Source organism: Pyrus communis, chromosome 8, assembly GCF_963583255.1.
Source record: "Pyrus communis chromosome 8, drPyrComm1.1, whole genome shotgun sequence".
NCBI lineage: Eukaryota > Viridiplantae > Streptophyta > Magnoliopsida > Rosales > Rosaceae > Pyrus > Pyrus communis.
Window position 1 is genome coordinate 2,826,443 of NC_084810.1, and position 24,699 is coordinate 2,851,141.

The 24,699-nt window shown below is 35.4% G+C and overlaps 3 protein-coding genes across 4 annotated transcripts; 1 reads left to right on the forward strand and 2 right to left on the reverse strand.

Annotated features, from left to right (window-relative positions):
* The first annotated feature begins 9,738 nt into the window (after positions 1 to 9,738).
* On the forward strand, positions 9,739 to 13,036 carry LOC137741385 (cytochrome P450 CYP72A219-like). Its single transcript, XM_068481104.1, has 5 exons — positions 9,739 to 10,013; positions 10,501 to 10,718; positions 11,418 to 11,662; positions 11,974 to 12,361; positions 12,545 to 13,036. The coding sequence occupies exons 1-5, from the start codon at positions 9,758 to 9,760 to the stop codon at positions 12,971 to 12,973; spliced, it is 1,536 nt and encodes a 511-aa protein (XP_068337205.1). The 5' UTR covers positions 9,739 to 9,757; the 3' UTR covers positions 12,974 to 13,036.
* Positions 13,037 to 13,448: 412 nt separating this feature from the next.
* On the reverse strand, positions 13,449 to 19,747 carry LOC137743673 (mitochondrial ATP-independent inner membrane protease subunit 1a). 2 transcript variants are annotated; one of them, XM_068483607.1, is made up of 5 exons: positions 19,531 to 19,747; positions 19,216 to 19,440; positions 17,612 to 17,722; positions 16,917 to 16,981; positions 13,449 to 13,530 (listed from the first exon to the last, which is right to left on the reverse strand). In XM_068483607.1, the coding sequence occupies exons 1-4, from the start codon at positions 19,657 to 19,659 to the stop codon at positions 16,946 to 16,948; spliced, it is 501 nt and encodes a 166-aa protein (XP_068339708.1). In that variant the 5' UTR covers positions 19,660 to 19,747; the 3' UTR covers positions 13,449 to 13,530; positions 16,917 to 16,945. The 2 variants fall into 2 exon arrangements, with proteins under 2 accessions (XP_068339708.1, XP_068339707.1); XM_068483606.1 differs by lacking the exon at positions 13,449 to 13,530 and adding an exon at positions 16,327 to 16,638 and having other exon boundaries at positions 19,531 to 19,746.
* A 690-nt stretch (positions 19,748 to 20,437) lies between these two features.
* LOC137742418 (solanesyl diphosphate synthase 2, chloroplastic-like) lies at positions 20,438 to 24,458 on the reverse strand. The gene is made up of 6 exons (XM_068482277.1): positions 23,769 to 24,458; positions 23,545 to 23,669; positions 22,154 to 22,281; positions 21,968 to 22,071; positions 21,423 to 21,550; positions 20,438 to 21,247 (listed from the first exon to the last, which is right to left on the reverse strand). Exons 1-6 carry the CDS (start codon positions 24,004 to 24,006, stop codon positions 20,699 to 20,701), a joined length of 1,272 nt encoding a protein of 423 aa, XP_068338378.1. The 5' UTR covers positions 24,007 to 24,458; the 3' UTR covers positions 20,438 to 20,698.
* Positions 24,459 to 24,699: the final 241 nt, after the last annotated feature.

The following is a 24,699-nucleotide window of genomic DNA, read 5'->3' on the forward strand; positions in this document are numbered from 1 at the left end:
GGAAGACAAGGGAGAAAAGAGAGAGGAAGAAGAAGAAAAAAGAAAAAAGAAAAAGAACAACTCCAAAGCCATTCTCCTTTTTCATATTACCCCTTATCTTTCATATACATATTGTTAAGGCTTTAAGTCATCTTTCATTGTATTTATAAGTTTCTCATAAATAGTGAAATACAATGAAAGTAAACCCAATGGATGTAGTCGATTTGGCAAACCACTTAAATCTTGTGTTGTTTATGTATTTATATTTTGGAGATCATTTCCAAGAGAAGCACTTCCACCAAACTATCGAAAATCTCTATTTATATCCCTTGAGAATGATGTACAAAAAGTGTGAGACAAATCCCAGAAAAATACATGAGACCTTACTCAACAAATCTCCACCAAATTCACCGTCATTTTCATCTATCAAAAGAAAGATATCTAAAAACTAGAAATTCGTCCAGCCTATTTAACAGACCAAAACACCATCACCCATAGATTATATCATAGTACTTTCTTCATGAGAGTTGTGTGTCTGTCTCTCTACCATGATATCCAAATTTTAGGAAAATCAAACAGTGCGATCGTCCAATATGTTTGAAATACCAACTCAATCTCTAATCACGCAGAAAACTGGGCAGCCATGTTATGAGTACCAAAACCCCATTTTTTGTAGCTCCAATCGAAACACTTCCTTCACAAAAGTTGTTCCTTATCATCTCCTCTATAACATATCCACAAACCACGACAATCCAATCTATGTGCTGACTTGTACCCCAGTTTGAACAGCTGATGTTTGGTTGAGCTAGCCTTCTCTGCCAACCTCTTTGCATGGCCAACATCTCCAGTTTCTTTCTCTCCCTTCCATGGAAGTTTTTCAGCAATCCGACCCCTACTACATATATAGAATTTTAATTATATTAAAGAAGAGGAAAGGGAAGTGGTGAAGAGAACAAGAGGGAGGAAATGGTAACATATTGCTTATCATTTACATTAAAGATTATTATTTTGTCAATATTATGATTATATTACTCTTGTTACTAATCAATTTGATTTATGTTGAAGCTTACATGCTTGTTAAAGAAAATGTGAGTATTGATATCTATGTGAACATGACATAGACATATGCATTGCAAAGCAAGAAAAAGAGTTGTGTTAAGTCTTGTAAAGTGTTTGAGTTGTGAGGATATTCAAGGGTTAAAGTTTGCCTTGAATATAAAATAATGAACCGTGTATATGTCAAGCGTAGGGTGCAGGGCTTGAGTATACAAATTGGTTGTTTATAAAAATAATGAAATCTTATATATGTCAGGTGTTGGGAGAATGGCTTGAATATACAATTGGGCCTCAGGGGAAGTGCTTGTTTAATAAAATGGAAACTGAGAGTTTAATTACAAAAATTGGGTTTAAGGGATGAACGGGAGTTAACTCATATTCTAACGTACTAGGAGCCAAGTGGTATAAGCATGGTATGGGACGTGCAGGCTTGGGTGCCTTAGGTATGTGTTAGCGGGATTAGAAAGGAGTGAGTAGATTCATCTATCTCATTTGCATATATTTCATGCATTTGAAAGAATTGTTACAACTTAATTATCATCTAATTGGTAGTTTTTGTTGTGAATTAATTTGTGTACTATTCTATTTCCATTACGTATTCGATAAATTTTTTTGAAAGATTTTGTTGATGTGTGGTGTAATCATTATAATTTTATCTTTTTTTTTTTTCACCATATCTTGGTTGTAGAATTTGTTTCTATAGCTAAAATATGACTCACACCCTAACTCGTGAATAGTCTTTATTCGCAAGTCGGGGCGTGACAAATTGTGGGGAGGACAACAATGAGTTCTACCCAGAGGTTTTCAAATGGAAGTTTTAAAAGCATGCAAAGGGCCAAGCTAGTATCTTTTTTCACATTTGGATGGGGTCCTCGGATATGCATTGGCCAAAACTTTGGTTTGATGGAAGAAAATATGGCCATTATCATTAATTCTTAAAAGCTTCATATTTGAGCTTTCCCTATCTTATACTCATGCTTCATTCACAGTTATACGCTTCAGCCACAGTCTGTTGCACACATTATTTTGCATAGAAGATAATGTGTATTATGAGCATTGAGAAGGGAGTATTTGATTTGGCTTCTGTTGTTGTCTAGTTCATACTTGAGGTGCGTATGATGATTGTTAATTCGAGTTTTCGTGTTGCTAAGGGAGTTTTGTCAAGGTGGAGATTGTTGGATTTGATGGCTCAATATCTTGAATTATGCTCTCTTAACTTCCGAATTGAAATTTGTATAAAATTCGATGGATGCGGCGCGGTTTTTCTATTGCCTTGACCCTTTCTTTGTAGACCTAAACCCTAATTGATGTGGCTCTTTAGTTGCCATATGTAGAGCTCATGCTACGTCCTTTTGGCTCTCATATATAAAGCCTCACATTGTGCATTTTGGATGAGAGTGTGAGAATAGAAGCAGTCGCACTAGTGTGAGGGAAAAAAAAAAAGCCAGCACCCAATAGAAGAGAGAAATAATTGAAAGTTGTTGCATTTAAGGTTTCCTGAGAGTGAAATTAAGTGGAACTTGAGCGCCACAACTTTGTAATTGTAGATAAACAAATATTTTGTTGTTTTTCCGTTTTCTATTTTTGAGTGTATTTGGGGTTCGGGTTTGAGAAATTAAACTCTTTGTATTTTTTTTTTTTTTTATTACTAATGGAATTTTCTTGCTGTCTCCAAACCAGATGTAAGCACACACCGAACCAGTATATATTCTTGTGTCATTTCTAATCGTTTGTTTTGTCATATTTTGTCATATTAGTTTAATAGTTTCATATTGGCGCTTCCACTCAACAAATGGTTACAGAGCTCCAGGTTTCGACTTGGGGCCTTGTATTATGTCTATGAAGCCTTTGAATATTTTGGTGAAATATGATATTGAAAAATTCAATGGAGAAATGATTTTAGTCTTTGAAGTGACGTTTATACACTCTCAGTATGACTGAAGGTACACATATTCAAAACCATCTTGATGAGTTCAAAAAGGTTATTAGGGATTTGAAAAGTATGGACAGTAAAATTGATGATGAAGATCAAGTTTGGATTTTGTTGTGTTCATTACCTCCTTCATATGCGAATTTTGTTGAAATTTTGTTATATGGGAGAGGTTGTAATTGTGTGGAGGAATATGCAAAAGCCACTTTGAATTCAAGAGAGTTGAAGAACAAAGTATTTGAAAATTTGAATGATGATCATTCTGAGGCTTTGGTAGCAAAGGTAGAGTTAAGGAATATAGTTCAAGTAGTAATACAGAAAATTTGAGATTGAAGTTTAAGATAGAAACAGTACATGCAACTATTTTCGCAAGGAAGGGCATTGGAAAGTTGATTGCCCTAAACCCAATGATAAATCTAATAGTTCTAACCTAGTGCTAGCGCGAACTTCGTCGACAACAGCATCGAATTTGCTCTATGATGAATGTTTGGGTTCACCAGACTTGGAAGGAATCTGGTGTTTTTGGGTGCTCTTGAATCTCTCCTATACGCATAGATATTTAAGAGTTTGTAAGGATTATTTTTGTTATGATTTGCAAAAAGTGGTTGGTAGCCTCTATGTATATCAGTTGCCTCTTCATCAATTTTTTGTTTGGGGTATTGGAATGGTTTTGCCTTTTGGTAGAGTTGTATTTAGTGAGGGCCAATTTTCGAGTTCTGCGAAGTTGAGATATTGATACACCATACTATTTTGGAGACACCACATGCAATTGAGGAACATTTGTGTGGAACCCTCTTGCAGAAGGCAAGTTGTATGTTTTCTAACATTGTTTAGAGTTTGGTTGGATTTGTTTGCTCCTACTATTTGGTTTGTTTGTTATCATCATTTGCAATTGTCTTTCTTTGAAGACTCCAATTGAGGTATGATTTTAGATTTCTATTGATTATTTGAATTTGAAATATTTGGTCGTCTAATTAGTTCTCATCTTTGATTTTGGGGATAAAGATTTCGTATGTGGTATGTTTGATCTATGCCACCAAATTATTAATAATCAGCTTTGACTTAGAGAAAGTGTTATGTTATGCGAACGAGTCTATCAGTGCAGTTCTGGACCGTGGTGTATGTAAGCCGGTGAAGTTTGATAGATGTTCAACTTTGTTATGATGTGCTTGATTTTTCTATTGGTGATATTGAAGAATTTCAGTTTCTTCATTTGAATCACTTTGTTTTGATCAAGACACTTATGGTTTGTGAATTTGGAGGAGACGATGAAGGAATATTCTCTCTTTTTTGGCTTTGGTACAATTTGAGTCGAGGTGGAGATTGTTATGAGCACGGAGAGCTTCAAGTATTTGATATGGCTTTTGTTGTTGTCTAGTTCGTACTTAAGGTGCTTATCATGATTATTGATTTGACTCTTCATGTTGCTAAGGAATTTCACTAGGGTGGAGATTGTTGGATTTGATGGCTCAATTCTATTGCCTTGACCCCTTCTATGTCGACCTAAACCCAAATTATGTGGCTCTTTATGTGGAGCATGTGCTATGACTTTTTGGTGCTCGCATATAAAGCTGCACATTGTGCAATTTGGATGAGTGTGTGAGAATAAAAGCAGTCGCCCTAGTGTGAGGGGAAAAGAACCCAATAAAAGAGAGAAATACTTGGGAGTTGTTGCATTCAAGGTTTTTGTAAGAATGAAATCAATTGGAGATTGTTTGTAACATCCCACATCATCCAGGGGAGTGGATCCTTTAAGCCTTATATGTATATTCCCATCTCTACCTAGCACGAGGCTTTTTCGGAGCTCACTGGCTTCGGGTTCCATCAGAACTTCGAAGTTAAGCGAGTTTGGGCTAGAGAAATCCCATGATGGGTGACCTACTGGGAAGTTGCTCGTGAGTTCCCAGAAACAAAACCGTGAGGGTGTGGTAGGGGCCCAAAGCGGACAATATCGTGCTACGGTGGAGTCAAGCCCGGGATGTAACATTGTTCCTTGAGTGCCTCAACATTGTAATTGTAAAGAGACAAGTATTTTGTTTCTCATTTTTTTTTCCTCATATATTTGTGAGTGTATTTGGTGTTTGGGTTTGAGAGACTAAACACTCTTTGCAATTTCCTTTTAACTTTTAGTGGAATTTCTTTGCCAACTCAGATGCTAGATGTAGAGTTAAGCTAAACCAGTATAAATCCTTGTGTTATCTTAAATTGTTTGTTTCGTCATCTTTTTGAGTGAGTTTCTGCTGCCCAACAGACTTTCCTGTGAAACACCATAAGCCGTCTCGTGGGCACCGTTTTCTTTTCTTCAAGTCCGGGTTGATAGGAAGTGGACAAAGTCCACCTAGGCTCGTTGGAGTGAGCAACTTTTCATATTAATTTATTAGTTTTATATTTGGCACTTCCACACAACAATGTTTACTACAATAATTATGGCTTGTGAAAACTTAGTCTGTAAGTATCAATAAAGTTGCAAGTAGCAACGTAGTTTCTGGTATTGCATATGACACAATTTTGTTCTTCGGTCTCATGATGGAGAAATTATTGCGCGAATTCATGTATGTTTAAACTCCCCTTATCGAAGGTAAAGTGATCTGTGTATGCGTATATATATTTGTTTAATTATGTGTTATGATTTTTGGTTGTGTACTGAAAGGTGATCAAACCATCTTTTTAAGCACGCAGAGATTCATTATGCCTCGAAATCACTCATAATTTTTTGGCAAAATAGTAAAATTAACAACCCCTAAAACTTCAAGTGAAAAAAAAGCATTCTTAGTTTTAAGGCCCTTAAACAGGGCTTTACATTGAGGGCCAATCAACGAAAGAATGAAGGATTATTGCTTAAAGCGTCTTACAAATTGAGGGCTAAAAAGTAAACAACAAACAAAAATTGAGAGTTACACAATAAATACAAGAAAAATTGCGTTTGGGATCTTAATCCAAACAGCTCTACTTTTTATTCTTGTTCAGGACAATAACAGCCTTAGTTTAATGCCATGCGACATGCACGTTGTATTTTATAGTCCAGTTCTATGTTTGATAATTCAGACAAGAAATGCTTCAGCTGTGCTTTCGTTGTTGTCTTGTATCTAAAATTGTTTCAGAAAGACAGTTTCAAACTTTGTGCACCACTAATAATATTATATATAGGAGATACCAAATCAGTCCCGACACTTCCATCTCAAATGATATGGCATCTTCTCATTTGTTTTTATTTCGAACCACTTCACCAGCTAGCTACGAATTCATCTTATTAAAACATGCTTTCTGGGACTATATATGACACAATTTTGTTCTTCAATCGGATATATTATAGCGTGGTACTATAGAATTTAGCCTTCAACGTTCTCTTGATACTTTATAGTCGATAAACAGCTATATTCTAATGCACGCGAGCGGCATATATGCATATTTAAATGTAAACGCCAAAATCTGATGAAATATCAACATCCAACACCATGTGAGGAGTTTCTCCCACTATATTATGTGAGGTAGTTTCTCCCATTGATCTCCACTTTTATTATTTTCTTAATTACGGTATTGACTTCTATGATTAATATTTGAAATAAAGTATTAGTAATTTTAAATGTAATTGTAACATAATATACATCAGGAATATATGCAAATAAGAATAAATTGTCGATTTGCCCCCTGAACTATTACCTAACTTTCGATTTCTCCCCTGAACTTTTTAATTGGAAAATTAAGGATTTACACTAATTTTTTTGGCTGATTTCCCCCTGCTGTTAATTTTTCATTCATTCCATCCAAATTTTTGTTAAATGGAAGCATGTGCACAACATGTATTGATAGTTCGGTCACTTCATTCTTTAAAATAATTGAAAACCTCAGATTTCTAAAATATAAACCTATGCAAATATGTATGATTCTATAGCTTTTGCGTCTAAAGGTCTAGTGAAGTGATGCTTTTGTTCACAAATGAGAGTTATGTGGTTTGCACATGATAAGAGTTAACGTTAATTTGGATGAAATCTATGAAAAACTAACAGTAGGGGGAAATCGGCCAAAAAAATTAGTTATAAGTCCTTAATTTTCCAATTAAAAAGTTCAGTGGGGAAATCAAAAGTTGGGTGATAGTTCAGGGGGCAAATCGGCAGTTTACTCAAGCAAATAATATATGAATTATTTCACGTTATACCTAGCGAAATTGACGAATTTTGGACTACCGTCTAGTTTTTAGGAGCCTTCTTTGTTCGCAAGCACGAACGCTACCACTTGTATTCAGTTGCATCTAGCGCAACTAGACTGCCTACGTATCTTGGATTGAAACTACAAAAAAATGCTGATTTTCTCACTTTGTATTATATAACCAAAAAAAGTTCTTTTCCTACAAGGATTCTAATAGGAGAATCGTAGGTATTTCATTGACCATATAAATAGTGGTCACTACTCTCATAAAAAAAAATGCTCATTATTGGACTAGGGCATATTATTGAATTTGTCTATGACTTCATCTTCTTCGACTTTTAAAGGTTAGATTATTCTTACAAGTTTTTTTTTTCTTTTAGGTTTTTTTTTTTTTGTTTTTCTTTTACCTGATTCAACTTCTATGCGGTATATGTTGAGAGTACGAGACCTACATCGGGAAAAGAAGACACATTACATGTACTTACAAGTAATTGAGCTCTCATATTGTCATGTTTTATGATGGAATCTCAATTTTCTTCATTGTACAGAGTAGGTTATCCCACTAGTACAACCCAACAACCACATATGTTATATGCTATCCAATTTGTATTTTTCAAGTGCATGTGCTTATAAGTAATTGACAAAAGAAATATCATGTGAAATATGCGCTACGAATAGCTATCAAAACATACAACTCTAGTATAATAAAATATTGTTGTATCCAATCAAGAGGTCTGACCTAGGATATACTACTGCATTATTCATTGCCGACGAGATGTCGATGCCGTGGGGCAGAGGTTAGCCGAACTGCCACTTTATTTTGAGCATGATTTTTTTGGGTACGAAGAACCACCAGAATTAATTCAGTATGCTTTCATTTGATGATTGTAGTTTTAAAACGTCAATAAACGTTACTATTTTGCCTAAAGAAAATCGTTTTGATAAGACAACAATTTTATTTAAGCTAGTTTTCGTAAGACAACTATTTTACTTAAACTATTCTTATTTATGTGAAAGAACGAAACAAAGAAAACATATAAAATGTTATAATCAACTACTCTAACTTATATTTGTCACTTTTATTCCTGAATGGATTGTTTTTAGCAACTAAAAATAAAATGCATACTTAATCACTGGCGGAGCCACTAACAAAGCTGTCGTGGGCTGTAACATAAGAAGATTTATAGTAATTTGAGCTTAAAAATACTAATTTGGACTGTTTTATTATTTTTAATTGTTATAGCCCATTCAGTAAATAAAAAATAAAAAAACTAAGACTACTTTCAGAAAAACTAGACATAATAAATGTTTAATAAATTATTTACTTTAACCAATACCAAAATTTATTATTTTTAAATTACAAATTTTATACATACACGGTTATTAAAGAATAAAATATATTGTTAACATGATTATTTTATTTTATTTTGAATCCAAACTGACCTAGGTTTCCGAGGGAGCAGTCATAGGTTAAAATTTTATTATTTAATCAATTCACGACCTCACATGGTTTTAGGTTTTCTAGGAAGTAATTATTCGGTTTTATCATTTTATTTATTGGAATAAGCACTTGCACGTTTTTAGGAATAATTGTTAGTTTTTGAGTTTGGTTTTAATTTTGAGAATTTTAATAAAAAAATTTCGATATTATTTATTTTAACGAAAAATTATATTTTTATACTAAAAAGTTAGTTTTGATACTATTCATTTTACTTTTTATTTTATCTTTATTATTAAAATTCAAATTTTTAAATTTTTTTTATTAATTTTCCTTTTAATTTTTTTTGTAAGGCGGGACTAGAACAATATGACTCATTTCTCTAGAAAACTACGAATCACAGGCCACACAGACAGTCTCCAAGTGTGAAAGTCCCAAACTGTTTTCTCTTGTCAATTGGTAAGTTTTTTTTTTACCACTTTATTCTTAATTTTTTATTAAATTTATTTGTTTATTGTTTGAAATTAAAAGTCCGTGCTTGAAATTTTAATTTTGAATTGAATATGTTTTTCTGATGGATCCGGTAGAAATATAATTTATCATATAAAATTGTGTTAATGTTGTCTAATTAGAAAGTTTCAGTTGTATTATTATATAACTTTATGTAGGTAACAAAAAAAATTTAAATATTTAATTTTGTAGTAATAATTTTAGTTTAGCTCACCGACAAAATATTTCATAGATCCGCTATTGCACTTAATTACAACTTTTGCACATTATTTCGCGTAAACTCTATAGGATACTCCAAAGTCAAATACCCTTCAAGACTAGCACATCTGGAAGAAAATTTTTAAGTGCTTATTATTCAAGCTGACTCCATATGTTATAAATATGTGGAAGGAAATAGAAAATTGTATCACTTCTTTCACTTGAATTATCACATGAATAGTATCGCTTGACTACTTGTACTTAAAAAAATTCATTTCACATCCTGACAATTAAAAATAAAATAAACACTTAGTGACAACACATCCTTGAAAATTAAAAATAAATGACACTCCAAAATGTCGAGGAAGGCTTGCATCCCGACATTTAAAATTTAGTTGGCTGGCCACGATGCCATCACTTTCTTATTTAAGAGTCTTTTAACGCCATACTCTTTCTCATAGTGTCGACTGCCAAGAAAAATGGAATTCTCAGTCAGCTCCATGGTCGTGTCCATTGTTTGTGTGGGGTTAATAACATTGGGGTGGAAAGTAGTGAACTGGATTTGGTTGAAGCCGAAGAAGCTTGAGAGGCACCTAAGGCAGCAAGGTCTTTCTGGAAATTCTTACAGGCTCTTGATTGGGGACTTGAATGACAACTCCAAGATGACCAAAGCGGCACTATCAAAGCCCATGGAGTTCTCACATGACATTGTGCCTTATGTGCTACCTCTGCTCCATGATATCTTCAACAAATACGGTACACTTCATTTTGGATCTACATATGTTCACGTTACTAATTAATATTTACCCTGTTAATTACAAAAAGTAAAAAAAAAAATACAAAAATACGTAATTATTAATGAGAATATTTCAAGAATCAAACTATATATAAAAAGGAAACTCTTAACTATTAATTGTTAAGCGTCAGGTGTGATAATAGATAGGTGTAACAATTGTGTTTGGAGGTTCCTACCTATATTTTGATATACTCTGTGTTTTTAATCACGAAAGAGAGTTTTAAAACTCTATTTGTGTCAAGGGGTTTAAAGTTCAAGCATTTACAGTCGTACCTGAGATCTTAGACTTTATCCTTCCTTCCTCTAATATCGTTACTACAAAAAATAAAAAGGACTTTTTTGTGAGAGTCCTAAAAAAAATTTGAAGTTTCAGATTTGCGAGAGCCCCCTAAGGTTAATACAAATTTCAAACTGTGTGCTTACTAATTGCCCAAAATTAATTTGCAGGGAGAAAATCTTTCATTTGGCTTGGTCCAATACCGAGTGTAATCTTGTTTGACGCTGAATTAATGAGGGAAGCTTTTACAAAGTATAGGGTGTATGAGAAGTCACATTCAAACCCACTCATCTCGTTACTTGTGACTGGCCTCGTAGGCCACGAGGGTGACAAATGGGTCAAACATAGAAGGATTATCAACCCAGCTTTCCACGTTGAAAAGATGAAGGTAAGTATTTCTCATTTTTGCATGGGATTCATGGGAATGATATGTCTGTTTCCTCTCTCTATCTCTCACGTCATGTTGCCTGATTACATTATGTGAGAGACAGAGAGACGTGGATATTTTCTTGCAAGCAGCTAAGAAAGCTAAGAATCTCCCCATATTCAGAGATTCAGAAATTTTAAAGTTATGGAAGTAATAGTTAATTCAAAGACTAGATGGAAAGAGGTATTGCTCCTCTGCATATTTTCAAAAGGACCATAAATGTTGACAGCGTAGAGGAGATGCCCTTAAAACATGGGGAGCTACAGCTCAGAAACTACATGTGACATGTTCTCTGTTGAGTCCTTGACACTAAGAGGAAAAAAATAAAATTTTTCGCACTTTTATTTTCTTTTATCGTACACTAATAACAGTTTACAAATGTATTAGGCTAATTTAGTTTATGTTAGTCGTATAATTGATTTACCTTAACCAAGAATTTTGTCATACATAATCTTTGTAAATAAGCAATATCTTGGTCTCACTTTTATTCACCACAAGTAAATTGAGGACATAACCAATATGTAAACATAATAGTTTTGGCATGGGATTTGAAGAACATGTACTTTCAAAAACCAAGTTTCTGAGAAGGATTTCTTCATGTCTTTTCGATGCTAAACCCAGTTCTGTTTGTATGATCTCTTTCACCACATTGTTACATAGGATATGTTACCTGCATTTCATGCTGCTTCTGAAAACATGTTGAGCAAATGGGAGATGCTTTTCTCATCAAAGGGGACATGTGAAGTGGATGTGTGGCCTTATCTTTGTGCTTTTGCGGGCGATGTGATTTCTCGGGCTGCATTTGGTAGTAACTTTGAAGAAGGACAAAGGTTTTTCCAGCTCCAAAAGGAACAAGCTGCTTTTGTACGCATAGTTCTGGACTCGGTCTACATACCATTTTTCAGGTGAACTCAAACTTTGTCTACGAAGTGTGTATGCATTTGAATAGCAATACAGCATTGTCTAGATACAAGTGAAACTAGAGAAATCACTCCCCTTTTCAACTCTTGCCCTCCCCATCTTTTTTTTAGTGATTGAGTAAGCCAAATGAGAATCAAGGGACGTGATTAAACAGATCAGTGCAGAAGGTCAAAAGGAGAGCGGAAATCAGTTCTCTTACTAAATTCATTATAAAAGAAAACCACAGGGAAAACCTTGTTTTAGATTATAAGTTTGACAATTTACTAAGAGCTGCAACATAATCATCAATGTGCAGGTTTCTACCAACTAAAATGAACAGGAGGATGAAACAGATCGCCAAGGAAATGGATACTTTGTTAAGGGGAATAATTAACAAAAGAGAGAAGGCAATGAGAGCAGGAGAAGCCACTGAAGATGACTTGTTGGGTATACTTCTGAAATCCAATTTCAACGAGATTCAAGAGCATGCCAATGACAAGGATGTCGGGATGAGTATCGAAGAAGTGATAGAAGAGTGCAAATTATTCTACTTAGCTGGACAAGAAACGACCAGAGATTTGATTAACTGGACATTAGTGCTATTGGGAAAATATCAAGATTGGCAAATGCGTGCGAGAGAAGAGGTCGTGACGATCTTTAAGAACAACAAACCAGACTATGCTGGATTAAACTGCTTGAAAATTGTAAGTATTCTCTCTTATTACCATGTTTTTTGTTTTCTTAAAATCTTGACCTGAATCACCTACTACATTTTTGCAATCTAATCAATATCGTTCGTTAGCGTCAGTCCATCTATCCATATAGTTCATAAATATTTCTGTGAGACAACTCAAAATGTACATATAAGTCCCAAATATCTCTTTCAGATGAACATGATCCTGTACGAGGTTCTTAGGTTGTACCCATCAGTTAGTTTCACTAGCCGAGAGATCACGAAGGAGACGAAACTAGGAGATATTTCTCTACCACCTGGTACGCAGCTTGCAGTGCCAATCCTTTGTGTTCATCACGACAAAGAAATCTGGGGTGACGATGTCCACGAATTCAAACCCGAGAGGTTTTCTGAAGGGATCTCAAAGGCAACAAAGAATCAAGTAGCAGCATTCTTCCCATTTAGCATAGGTCCCAGGACGTGCATTGGACAAAACTTCGCGATGATTGAAGTGAAAACGATTATAACGATGATTTTACAGCGCTTTACGTTTGAGCTTTCTCCGGCCTACAGACATTCTCCTTTAAATATTCTCACTCTTGAACCTCAATATGGTACTCAAATCATTTTTCAAAAAATCTAAGACTCAAGTTCAACTTTGTTTGTTGTAATACTTCTAATGTTTCCATATAAATAACATGTAATACTTAGCACTTCAAATAAAAAGTTTGTGTAATGTTTTGCTTTGTATGAGAACTTGATCGTTCTAATGATATTTTCTGCACGAGCTTTTATATAAATTGATATTCGATGATAATTTATTTAGTATAAAATTATCGTTGTGTAAAAAAATAAGATAATATCTATTTTAAAGAAGTATCTTAATATATTACAATAAATAACTAATTGTATGTAATACGTCCATGATCGGAATAATCCTCCCACAAAATCCTATCTTCATCTTCCTTTTAATAGGAAAGTTTTAGCCTTAGGATGCAAGTACAAATAAGTTAGACAAGCCACCCTGTTTTGTCAAAAAAATTACCGGTGACCATGGCAACTGCCATTGTACATGAGATTTCTAGTAGTTCTAAGCATGTAATTTACTACCTTATCTGGCATGCACTTCCACTTCGAACATATACAAATTAGGGCTTCTCAGATCTTGTGTCAATCATCTAATACACCAAGAAAGAATTTCTGCCAACAAAGACGAGAAAAATGTTATAACAATAAAGCAAAATGTCAACCCTAGAGGAGAAGATCATCGTGTCCGAAATCATATCACCCAATCCTGTTATAACAAAAACGATGGAGTGGAAAACATCTTTACCCCAGATTACAAACAAAAATAAAAATCTGTTTTGAAGTTGTGGAGATCTTTAATCACCAAAATATAAAATATGTAATATAAACTGATCACAGTTGGTCAGAAGCTTTCTAGCATCTAAACCCTGATAAACTTGGGATATAGAATTGGCATCGATCAATTTATCTTAAATCGCACATGTCAATTCAATTTAGTGTTGCTACTCTACACTCTGAATAATAGGAGTGGTGAAACTAAAGGTGAAGTAAGCCACATGAGAAGATTGAAGGGAGTTTTAACGAAATACTCCCGGTAATGTTCACTTTTAACGAAGAACCATATTTTTACCTTTTTCTGGTACTATTCACTACCCCTTTATTTGTCATTTTTCATTAAAACTAAAGTTTTTTTAGACTTTTCGTTAATTTTCCTAAGATTGAAAGACATTGCTTAAAGACAATACACAAAACTGCCCAGAGGCACAATTATATCCTACAATCCTATCAAAACCTCTACAAATTGAAAGAACTGCAGAGCAAATGAACATTATAAACATATTATACAAAGATATTGAAGTTAGTCCTATTTTTATCACATAAACTACATCCTAATTTCTATCAGGGACAGAAGTCCAACCAAAATAAGAAATGACTGAAAATACAAGTATAAACAAAATAAGATAAATCTCAGGAAGAAGTTGTGCTTCCACCATAAAATCAATTGATAGTATGAGGAGTAGTCCAACTTACTTATAAGCCCATACAAAAGTCCCTCCTCCCATCAATATGGGATTCATTCTCAAATTATTAAGACAGTAGTAGTTTTTTTCTACATGACAAGCATCCATTCAACCAATAATGGTGAGCAGTCCTGCTCTCCTAAGTATCACATGCATATTAGCCGCAAGATTATATTAGTGTAGATTCAAAAACTTAAAATATTTGACAACTTAATAAAGCAAAACCAAATCAAGTTAATCATACATTTTGATGAATTCTCTTTTTTATTTGGGTGCAACATTTTGATGAGATTCTCGCTAAAAAGAAAACATTTTGATCATATGCATAGTATGCCCTAGGGTAAGTTTTTCTTACCAATGTACGTAGATGGACAAATGCTTATGCATGTTGCTAGAATGTGAATATAAACTACACTTTCTAACAAAACCAAATATTATTTACGGTTTTTACTCACATTTCTACAACATGTCAACCAAAGTCTTGCAAAAGTACACTTCAAGTTTGCATTAGCTCATTGAGACTGCATATGCGCAGCTTTTATACAAATTTAGAGTGATCCATGGACTTATTTTCTAGCAATACTACGGCAGATAGATGGGCACAATCATATAAATTCTTTGGACAAGACATATTTACTGACACATCGAGAATATCTCACTTCTATCAAAAAAAAATCTAGCTTTAACCCTATTTATTGACTGGTTAACAATTTAGGGTTTAGAATCAGATTAGAATATTTCTTTGAATGGAAACGATGGAGAGTTTAGAATTCAAGCTTTCAGTCTTGGATTGGTTAATTAATGCCTATAATATTCCTTTCAGAATGCTCGCTCTTGAACCTCAATATGGTACTCAAATCATTTTTCAAAAAATCTAGGATCTAAGTTCAACTTTGTTAATTGTAATAGTTCCATATAAATAGCGTGTAATAATTAGCACTTCAATAAAAAGTTCGTCTAATGTTCCTATTTGTATGAGAACTTGATCGTTCTAATGATATTTTCTCCACTAGCTTTTGTGTAAATAATATTCCATACTAATTTATTTAGCATAAGTATATCGTTGTGTAAATTATATTCCATACTAATTTATTTAGAATTGTTCCTAAGAAGAAAAACAGATAGAATTGAAAGGTTTAAAACCATCCAAGATTGTAAACCACTACTTACTCATGGTTTAAAATCAACCTCGCCAGTTTTAGTTTTCCTATTTCAGAAAACTAAGACTTGTCTATAAACCTCAATAGTTGAATGGAATAATCAGGCAATTCAAGTGATATTAGAGCGTTGGATTCGACAGGATAACATGGTTTATGGTCCTAACTCGCGGCCGACATGGCTTCTTAAGAACTTATAGGTCCCTTGTGCACAGAAAGCCAAGGTCCAAGAGAAGCTGTATGACCGACATGAACATCTAGTGATGGTGATAGCATCACCAAGTAAGAACAAGTTACAAAAGTTTTCATCTTGTGCCCTTCAAGGTGACCACCTTTACTACATGTTTCATGTCCGTCATAGTGCCTCTCTTGGACTTTCTATGCACAAGAAACGGCCCGATAAGTTCTTCTCCGGAAGCTCAGCGTCGGTTGCGAGTTAGGACCATAAACCACCCTCATCCTCTCAGAATCGGCACTGATACACACTTGATCCAAACTTCCATTTGGATGCGGAACTACCTTTTTAGTACGAGAGGAAACTTAAAACTTTTAGAGAAACAAAGGAAGTAGCTTAGAATTGCTTTGATCTCTACTTTGTATTGCTTGATCACTTCCTTGAGGAGGGGCGTTCTGGAAATTTGGATGATGGCCCTCAATGCTTACTCTCATTATCCAATCATATCCAAAATTGATGTGTGAAGATTACTCATAATCCCAAAAGCACTTTAAGATAAAAAAAATAGGATACAAACTTGAAATTTGTATACGAGCGGAACACACGATAACAAAACTTGTCGAAAACAGAATTTCGATTGATAATAAGCAATACGTTCATGATCGGGATAATCCTCCCACAAAAATCGATCTCATTTTCCTTTTGATAGGAAAGTTTTAGCCTCAGGACTCAAGTACAAATAAGAAGGTTGTGTCAAATATGTGAAATAAGCCACTCTGTTGTGTCAAAAAAATAATTACTGATGACCATGGCAACTGCCATTATACATGAGATTTCTAGTAGTGTCAAAAAAATAAGCCACTCTGTTGTGTCAAATTAGGGCTTCTCAGATCTAGTGTCAATCATCTAATATACCAAGAAAGAATTTCTGCCAACAAAGACGTGAAATGTTATGACAATAAAGCAATATGTCAACCCTACACGAGAACAACACCATTTGAACGTATCAGATTCAAAGCAATAGCCATATGTATAGTAAAGCAAGTATTAGAATGTCATTATAACGGAATCATGATTTATAAACTTCAGCACACCCAAAATTGCAGCAATACAAACATGTTTTCTTTTACATAAAAGCAAATAGAAGGTGCGAAATGAAAAGTTCATATGCAAAGAGGATTCAAGTAGTGAAATGCCAAATATTACCTTCAATGTTATAATCTTCTGTGAGCTCATCAATCTAATGATCCAAAGCTATCAGGTGGCCAGACCTAGTAATGCCATGAGAAAAGAATAGAACTCTTCAGGTCACCTAAAAGTCTAAATACACAAACACTAATTACCACAAAAAGTCCTCTTAACCCATATTATAAACTAATCACAATTGGTCAGAAGCTTTCTAACATCTAAACCTGATAAACTTGTGATATAGAATTGGTAGCAATCGATTTCTCTTAAATCGCACACGTCAATTCAATTTAGTGTTGCTATTCTACCCTCTGAATAATAGCAGTGGTGAAACTAAAGATGAAGTAAGCCACATGAGATGATTGAAAGACATTGCTTAAAGACAATACACAAAATTGCCCAGAGGCATAAAGATATCCTGCAATCCTATCAACCTCGACAAATTGAAATAACTGCAGAGCAAGTGAGCTTTATAAACATATTACACAAAGATATTGAAGTTAGTCCTGTTTTTATCACATAAACTACATCCTAATTTCTATGTGAGCTTTATAAACATATTACACAAAGATATTGAAGTTAGTCCTGTTTTCATCACATAAACTACATCCTAATTTCTATCAGGGACAGAAGTCCAACCAAAATAAGAAATGACTGAAAACAAAAGTATAAACAAAATAAGATAAATTTTCAGGAAGATGAAAAAGCCTTACCCTGCAAAACACTTTGCCTTGAATAAGACCATAAGGTATAGGTCCATATGTTCGTGAGTCAAAGGAGGAATAAATGTTATCCCCCTGAATCCAAACATGCCCCTTAGGCACCTATTCATCAGAGTTCAATAAAATAAAGCAACAAATTAATCACATCAATCAGAAACATTATATAATATTGTCGAAAAGGAAAAGGAAACAACTTCATAGATACTATCAACCAGAATAACAATGTATTCTTAAGACAGTATCTTTCTCAGTTTCGACATTACAAACATCCATTCAACAAATAATGGTGAGTTACATAAGTGCAGCTTTCCTACCAAGTTCATTACAGGGTGTTTTGGTTGGTGCTCTCTGCTCTGTCATTGCATATAAGCTTTGCATGATAAAACTATGGAATAGTTGAAGAGAATGAAGAGTAAGGACACTGGCTTCTATAGGGTTGTTTCAGTGGCTTCTTGCTTAAATTTTTTATAGCTGGAATTCGTGTGTTCTTTTTAAGGTGTTACAAGGGAGGTGAAAGGATATAACAACCTAAGCAACCCAGCAATCATGCTGAGGAAGAAGGTAATCTACACTGTCCCAAAGCAGTTAATGGCAGTACAAAACTCTCAATCAAGTCTCATAACTTGACTGGTAACAGTAAGCTTCATGGTATCTACTTTAGGACTACACTTCTAATTTTGGACTGCGGAGATTTAAGCTACCCTAGTGCCCAGTTTTCAAAGTACAAAGAATTGAGTTATAAAAACATGGAAAACACAACTAGAACACTGCAAAAAATCATGGCCAACTCCAGCAAAATAAGGATTTCTGGTTTACTCTTGACGCAATCAAACATTAAAATACAATATTGCATTTACGGCGTACTAAACCAGCATTATCATAAACCAATAACTCTTAGACCATCAACGACGCACCAAATGAAGGTACGGACATGGATGTGAACACGGGGATACGTCAAATTAACAAGAAGAATTGATGTATGACCACAAGGGAATAGGACATGACACGGGATATGCATCATAGCCAGCCACTATGAAATGCATCAACCATTCGGCCCTCCTCCTAACCAGTCAACTGAGATTTTACCATGAATTCAATTATTTAATAAATTGGTCATTCTATTTGTCCGACAAAGGCCATAGAAATGTTATCAAAAGCACCACATGTTATGATGTTAGTCATCATCACAACCTAGAGCCTTACATAGGCCATAGAAATCTATACACACAACTCCTAAAAAGAGCTCTATGGAACCGAAACGACCAATGCATCTTCTACGACCCCAAAGACACCATATGGTAGTGATCATCGCAACCTGGAGTGATACAAAATCCATTAAAATCTATACACACTGCGCCTAGAAAAAGCTCCACTGAACCGAAACGTCCAATGCATCTTTAACTAGTAAGAGCAAGCCATTAAAACCACCAAAAAACACGGCATTTGATTACAAGTTACTAACTTTTTTACTAAATGAAAAATACAAAATGCAGTGAAAAATTGAACTCCACCCAAGAAAAATACCAACTTGTAATCACAAAAAAATTACCAAAATCCGACAAAATAGACAAAGAAATAGCAAAATATTCACATACCACGGTCGTATGCAACCTGTCGCTGTGCTTTGGATCGACAAAGTAGGTGACTTTATCACCCTGCATACCCAGGACACGCTTGGTCACAATCTTCCGGGGGTCCGTCGGAGACCGAACCAGGACCAAATCGCCGGGACCCACCTTCCCAATGCGATGGGACACGTGTTCGGAGAGGAGCACGTCGCCGGAGATGTTCAGTGTAGGGAGCATACTGGGGCCGTACACCTGCAAGCAGCGGATAATCAGACGACGGCGCATTTGGAAAATGGAAATTGGGAAAGAGAAGGAGTGAGGGGATTGTTAAGAGTGACGGACGAGGGTGGAGGAGCAGAGGTAGGCGTCGGTGACGTGGAGCAAACCCATGAACTTTGCTACAGTTACTGACAGATCCATGGCTTCTTTTGCTACGCTTCGCCATTGTCCCAAGTAGCTCAGCAGCCTCATCTCCTACCTCTCTCTCTCTCTCTCTCTCTCTCTTTCTCTCTCTCTCTCTCTCTCTACTTTCTCTCTCTAGAAAGCTTGAAAGGCTGTAAATTTTGTAAGAAATTCGATGAATTTGAAGGCTGAAGGAGTTTGCTTGTGTATCAGGCCAAGGGAAAAGCCAGGACGGGCCGACCAACGGGTCGGGTTAGGGTGTAATTTAGCCAACAGGATCCTCTCCGGATCCTTTTGGTGATGATTTTAGAATATGTGAATTGCGTCCGTTTATCGTACATCATACGGTCAGTTTTTATCAAATATTGTTGTATTTAATTCTAAATAAAAATATTTAAAATCATGTCTGACGTATAATGAACAAACACGATTTACGAATCTCCGCAGATTCGTTATTTAGCGGGCATAATTGGGCTAGTCCACAGTCAAAACTTATGATCCAACCATTTGATTTGGTTATTTTCTTTTTAATCAATAAGCGATGAACTAATTAATATGACAGTCTAATAATATTCATCTTTAATTGTAAATGAAAAGTTTTATGTTCGACTCGCATGTATGACATTATTTAGATAAGCACGTATGAATTTGCCTAATCCCTTAAATATATCATATATAAAATAAAATAAAATCTTGAGCATGACAAAACTTTGGAATCAAGACGCTGTTGACTGATAAGAAATTTTTCCGTGTGACAATCATTTTCCTGCACGCGAGATCTTAGTTCGAAGGATACACGAAATGCGTAAGTCGTTGGAGTTCTAAGTATCAACAAGATAGCAAACAGTGAAAATATACTGGTGAAGATTATTGATGACCTCAGATTTTTATTGTACAACAATGGTGAAGTATCAATTTCATTGTTATGAAGAATGTATAACTAAATCAACACTAGAAGCAGTGGCTATCGGCTCGTCATCATTGGCAGAAGCACTTTTGTGCATGTGCAGAAAAGTGCTTGCAGCGGTAGACACTTTCAATCCTTAGCCTTTCTTCATTCTGCCTGAAGAGTGCTTGTCTATACTCGCTATCCAAAAAAATTAGCCCGCTAATCAATCCGTTGAAGATTGAACATCACCATATCCTCCAGCGCTAATCGAAAAGCAGTCTTGGGAAGACACTCGAGATTTTGTATTGCAAGATGAGCTTTCTCTTTCGCTAATTCTTGTGCTTGTTCAATCCCCCCACAAGCCTTAACCAATGAAATGGCTTCGTCGAGGGAACCAGTCTCGCTGAATTCTGATTCAATTATGTCTCTTAGTTTTGGTTCTTTCTTCAAAGCAAATATAACCGGGGCTGTCAGGTTTCCTTTGGCAAGGTCAGTTCCAGCAGGCTTCCCCAGCTGCTCCGCCGACTGTGTGAAATCCAATATGTCATCAACAACTTGGAAGGACAGCCCGAGATTCTTGCCATAGTCATACATTTTCTCCATTACATAGTTGTCAACCCCACTAAAAATGGCAGCTCCTTTGGTACTTGCAGCGATTAAGGAGGCTGTTTTGTAGTAGCTCTTAAGCAAGTACTCCTCAAGTTCGACGTCACAATCAAACAAGCTAGATGCCTGCTTTATTTCACCACTTGCAAAATCTTTGATAACCTGCCATAGCACTAACAGAATTACGTCTAAATTAAAGGTTGCAACTTGCAGGTATGTAAAAGACTGCAACCTCTTTCTATTTTTTTGGTTCTTCAACTTGTGAGTTTGAAAGTGTCTTTTAGAAAGAAGATTCGATTCATGAAGGCTTCAAGAGTATAAATATGACACAACTTACCTGGCTGATGAGCTTGATGACCTGAATGTTTTCTAGATTTGCAAGATACCACGACGACTGTGCAAACATGAAGTCCCCAGCAAGCACTGCCACTCTTGTACCGAACATTTGATGAACAGTTTCCTTCCCTGCAAATAGGGTTCAATTTCAATGGAATCTGATCGAAAGAGGATGGAAAATAAAACAAAGAAATGAAACAATAATCATAAATTTGGGTACCATGGTAATCGCTCTGTATTAGTCTATTAGAGAACACTGCTGCTCAATGTAACACAACTTACTGGCAATGCTTTCTAGATAATCTCTGCCCTCAGCCAATGCATACATTTCAAGCATTTATAACAACGAGAAATGTCAGGTCTAGATTTAACGTCCATTCCGTTTTCTGATAATGTTATCAAGTTCATTCAGACTACATATAATTAAAGGACATATACTGTAGTAGCTGAAATTTGGGGCCAAAAATTAGGTATGTGATATATTTTGACACAGAGACATCTCTATAATTTTACACGTGACATGCATAAGAAGATAATAATGCCTACCTCGTCGCATGTCACTTTCATCCAAAACGTCATCATGTATCAAGCTTGCTGTATGGATCATTTCGATGATCTCTGCCAATCGCCGATGCTCTTTGGTAAGTTCCCTGAACACAGAAGTTTAGAGAGAAGTTATAATCTGTTAACCTCATACAATACAGTGGTTTAAGAACATTGAATGAAACTCACTTCAATCCAACTAGTTCTGCTGTTGCTCTAGACACTAGAAACACCAATGCAGGTCTCATCCTCTTCCCACCAGCACCAAAGATCTGCTCGGCAGCTGACATTAAGACGGGGTTTTCTGCACCAACAATCTGAAACAGCATATTATCACGAAGTGTCCTTTTCTCTTAAAGTAGGTATAACAGAAAATAAGGGCCTGATAACATAACGAGTCCCCTGACACTGGTATGTGCACTAATCTAATTATCCATAAATCGTCAAGCACGTAACTTATTTATTGTACAGTAACACTTAACCACATGGAGTAATGAGATGAAACGTTTCATTCGCATGGTTGATTTTCTTAACACTTGCTAAGTAAACTATAATTATCATATTAGCAAATCATATAATGCTATAGGATATTAGAAATAACGTCTATAACTTTATACCTGGTCAGTCTACCTCAACAAAAATCGAATCGACAAACATTTTTGGTACGACAAGGACTCCATAACTCGACAGTGAGAGAATGAAAAAAGTTGACATTTCTAGCAAAGGATGATTGATAAGAATTTTTCACAGTACAACAATTTCAAGATTGGAAAAGTATTCCAAGAATGCAGCTCACTTAAACTAATGAATATAACACCGTCATGCCAGACTGCCACATAAATTTCTTCCTTTGCAATCGACAACATTCGGAATGAAGGAAAGGATGATAATTTCAAAAAGACAGAGAAAATTTGTAGATGGGATAAGGTAAACAAGAAAGAACAGGGTAAAGAATTATGTTGCCTACCCCAACAGTTGGAGTAAGGCCTTCTGACCTCTGCCATTGGACATGTATGCTCAACTATAACTGATAAGTGATCAAATGGATAACAGCCATATCTACATAGAACGGGAAGACATGGACAAAATAAGTGAACAAGGATGCTATTCATTCGTAAGGCCGAACAATAAAATGGGAAAGACAAAATAACGTCCAAACAAGCATAACACTTCCACTTATCAGTACATTTATCATAATGATTCCAGCTTTAACAAGGTCCTATCGATCTTTAAAAGAGCTATCCATCGTGATGTCAAAACAACCAAAAGGTTCCAAATTGCCAGCTTCTAAACTAAGCACATTGCCACACCAGAAAACACATCCACGCACATATTCTCGTTTGTCAGTGAATTACTGATTTTCGCATAGAAGCATTGCAAACTTTATTTTCAAAAAGGCTTAACGGGAAAACATAGTAACTGATAGAATCTCATCAAGCAGAAAAGGATTGTTTAAAACTAAGCTCAGCTAGGCCCCGGCACAAACAAATGATTAGATACTGTAACAACATTCTACACCATAAACTTCCTAATAACTAAAATTATCACACAGCACCAGGAAATCCAAAAGGAGTACTTACTGACTGAAGATTTTGATTTAATGTGAGGAGGTCATCAGCAACAATTTCAAACAAATTTGTCAGCGAAACCGGCTTTCTGGATTGTTTCTTTAAATTTAAAACCTGTGGAAGACCTTCAGGCACACCTGTAATTCAAGCATTTGATAGAAATAACTCATATGGTATTGAAATAAATGCAAGTAATTAAAAGTTCAAACTTGAAACAAAAAGTTCTATTATCTTACCATTCAGCAGAGCATTATCTGCCTTCTTTGGTACTGGAGTCTCAGCTGTTGTCATTGAAGAAACTCCACACCGAATTCGATTCAGCCGAGCTCCATAACCTCTACAACTGCCCTTGGAATTTGCCTTCGAGTAATTCCTCACCGAATAGCGGTCCAACAAAGCATTGGAAGAACACCCACAAGCCACAAAATCCATCACAGCTCTCCCATCAAGAGTGTGGCATGTCATTGACATCATTCTAACCAAAACCCAGAAGCCAAAATCACCAAAGCTCAACAACCCAGAAGTCAAAATCACCAAAGCTCAAAAACCCAGAAGGGAAAATCACCAAAATTTTCTCAGAAACCAAACACCAGCAAGAAAATAGTCATTAAAACAGTTGTGGGTAATGAAGAAAACTCTGTAAAAACACAGTCAAATGGGGCCACTGGGAATGGAAAGCTTCTGTTTTAACATTGAGCACAAGTTGGAATAGCAATTGAGTGGATCCAAGAAGCCCACGCATACGTATAAATATATAGAGAGACAGAGAGAGTTCTCTTTGCACCTCCTTATCAGCTGGGAGAGAGTGAGAAAGATGAGTGACCCTCAGAAAAAGAGTTGGCCTTTGTGTCCTCGCAATTTTTCAAGTTTGTTGGTGAAATAAGAGCCAGAAAACCAATTTCCCTCTAAACGACTGGCGGTAATGGATAATGGATTTTCCACCTATCAAAGATTTTCTCTTGAGAATGTACTGAATATTATTCTCTTGTCTGATTTTTTTTTCACTTTAGTAATTATTATACTACACAACACAAATATTAACTCAAATAATTGTTCTATTGTGCATGTGTAAATGCGGTTTAGGTCAATTACGTAGGGTGTTATAATTGTCTGATAGTGTTAAAGTTTGAATTCTCGTGTTCGTAGGTTAGAGCAATTTAGAATAGG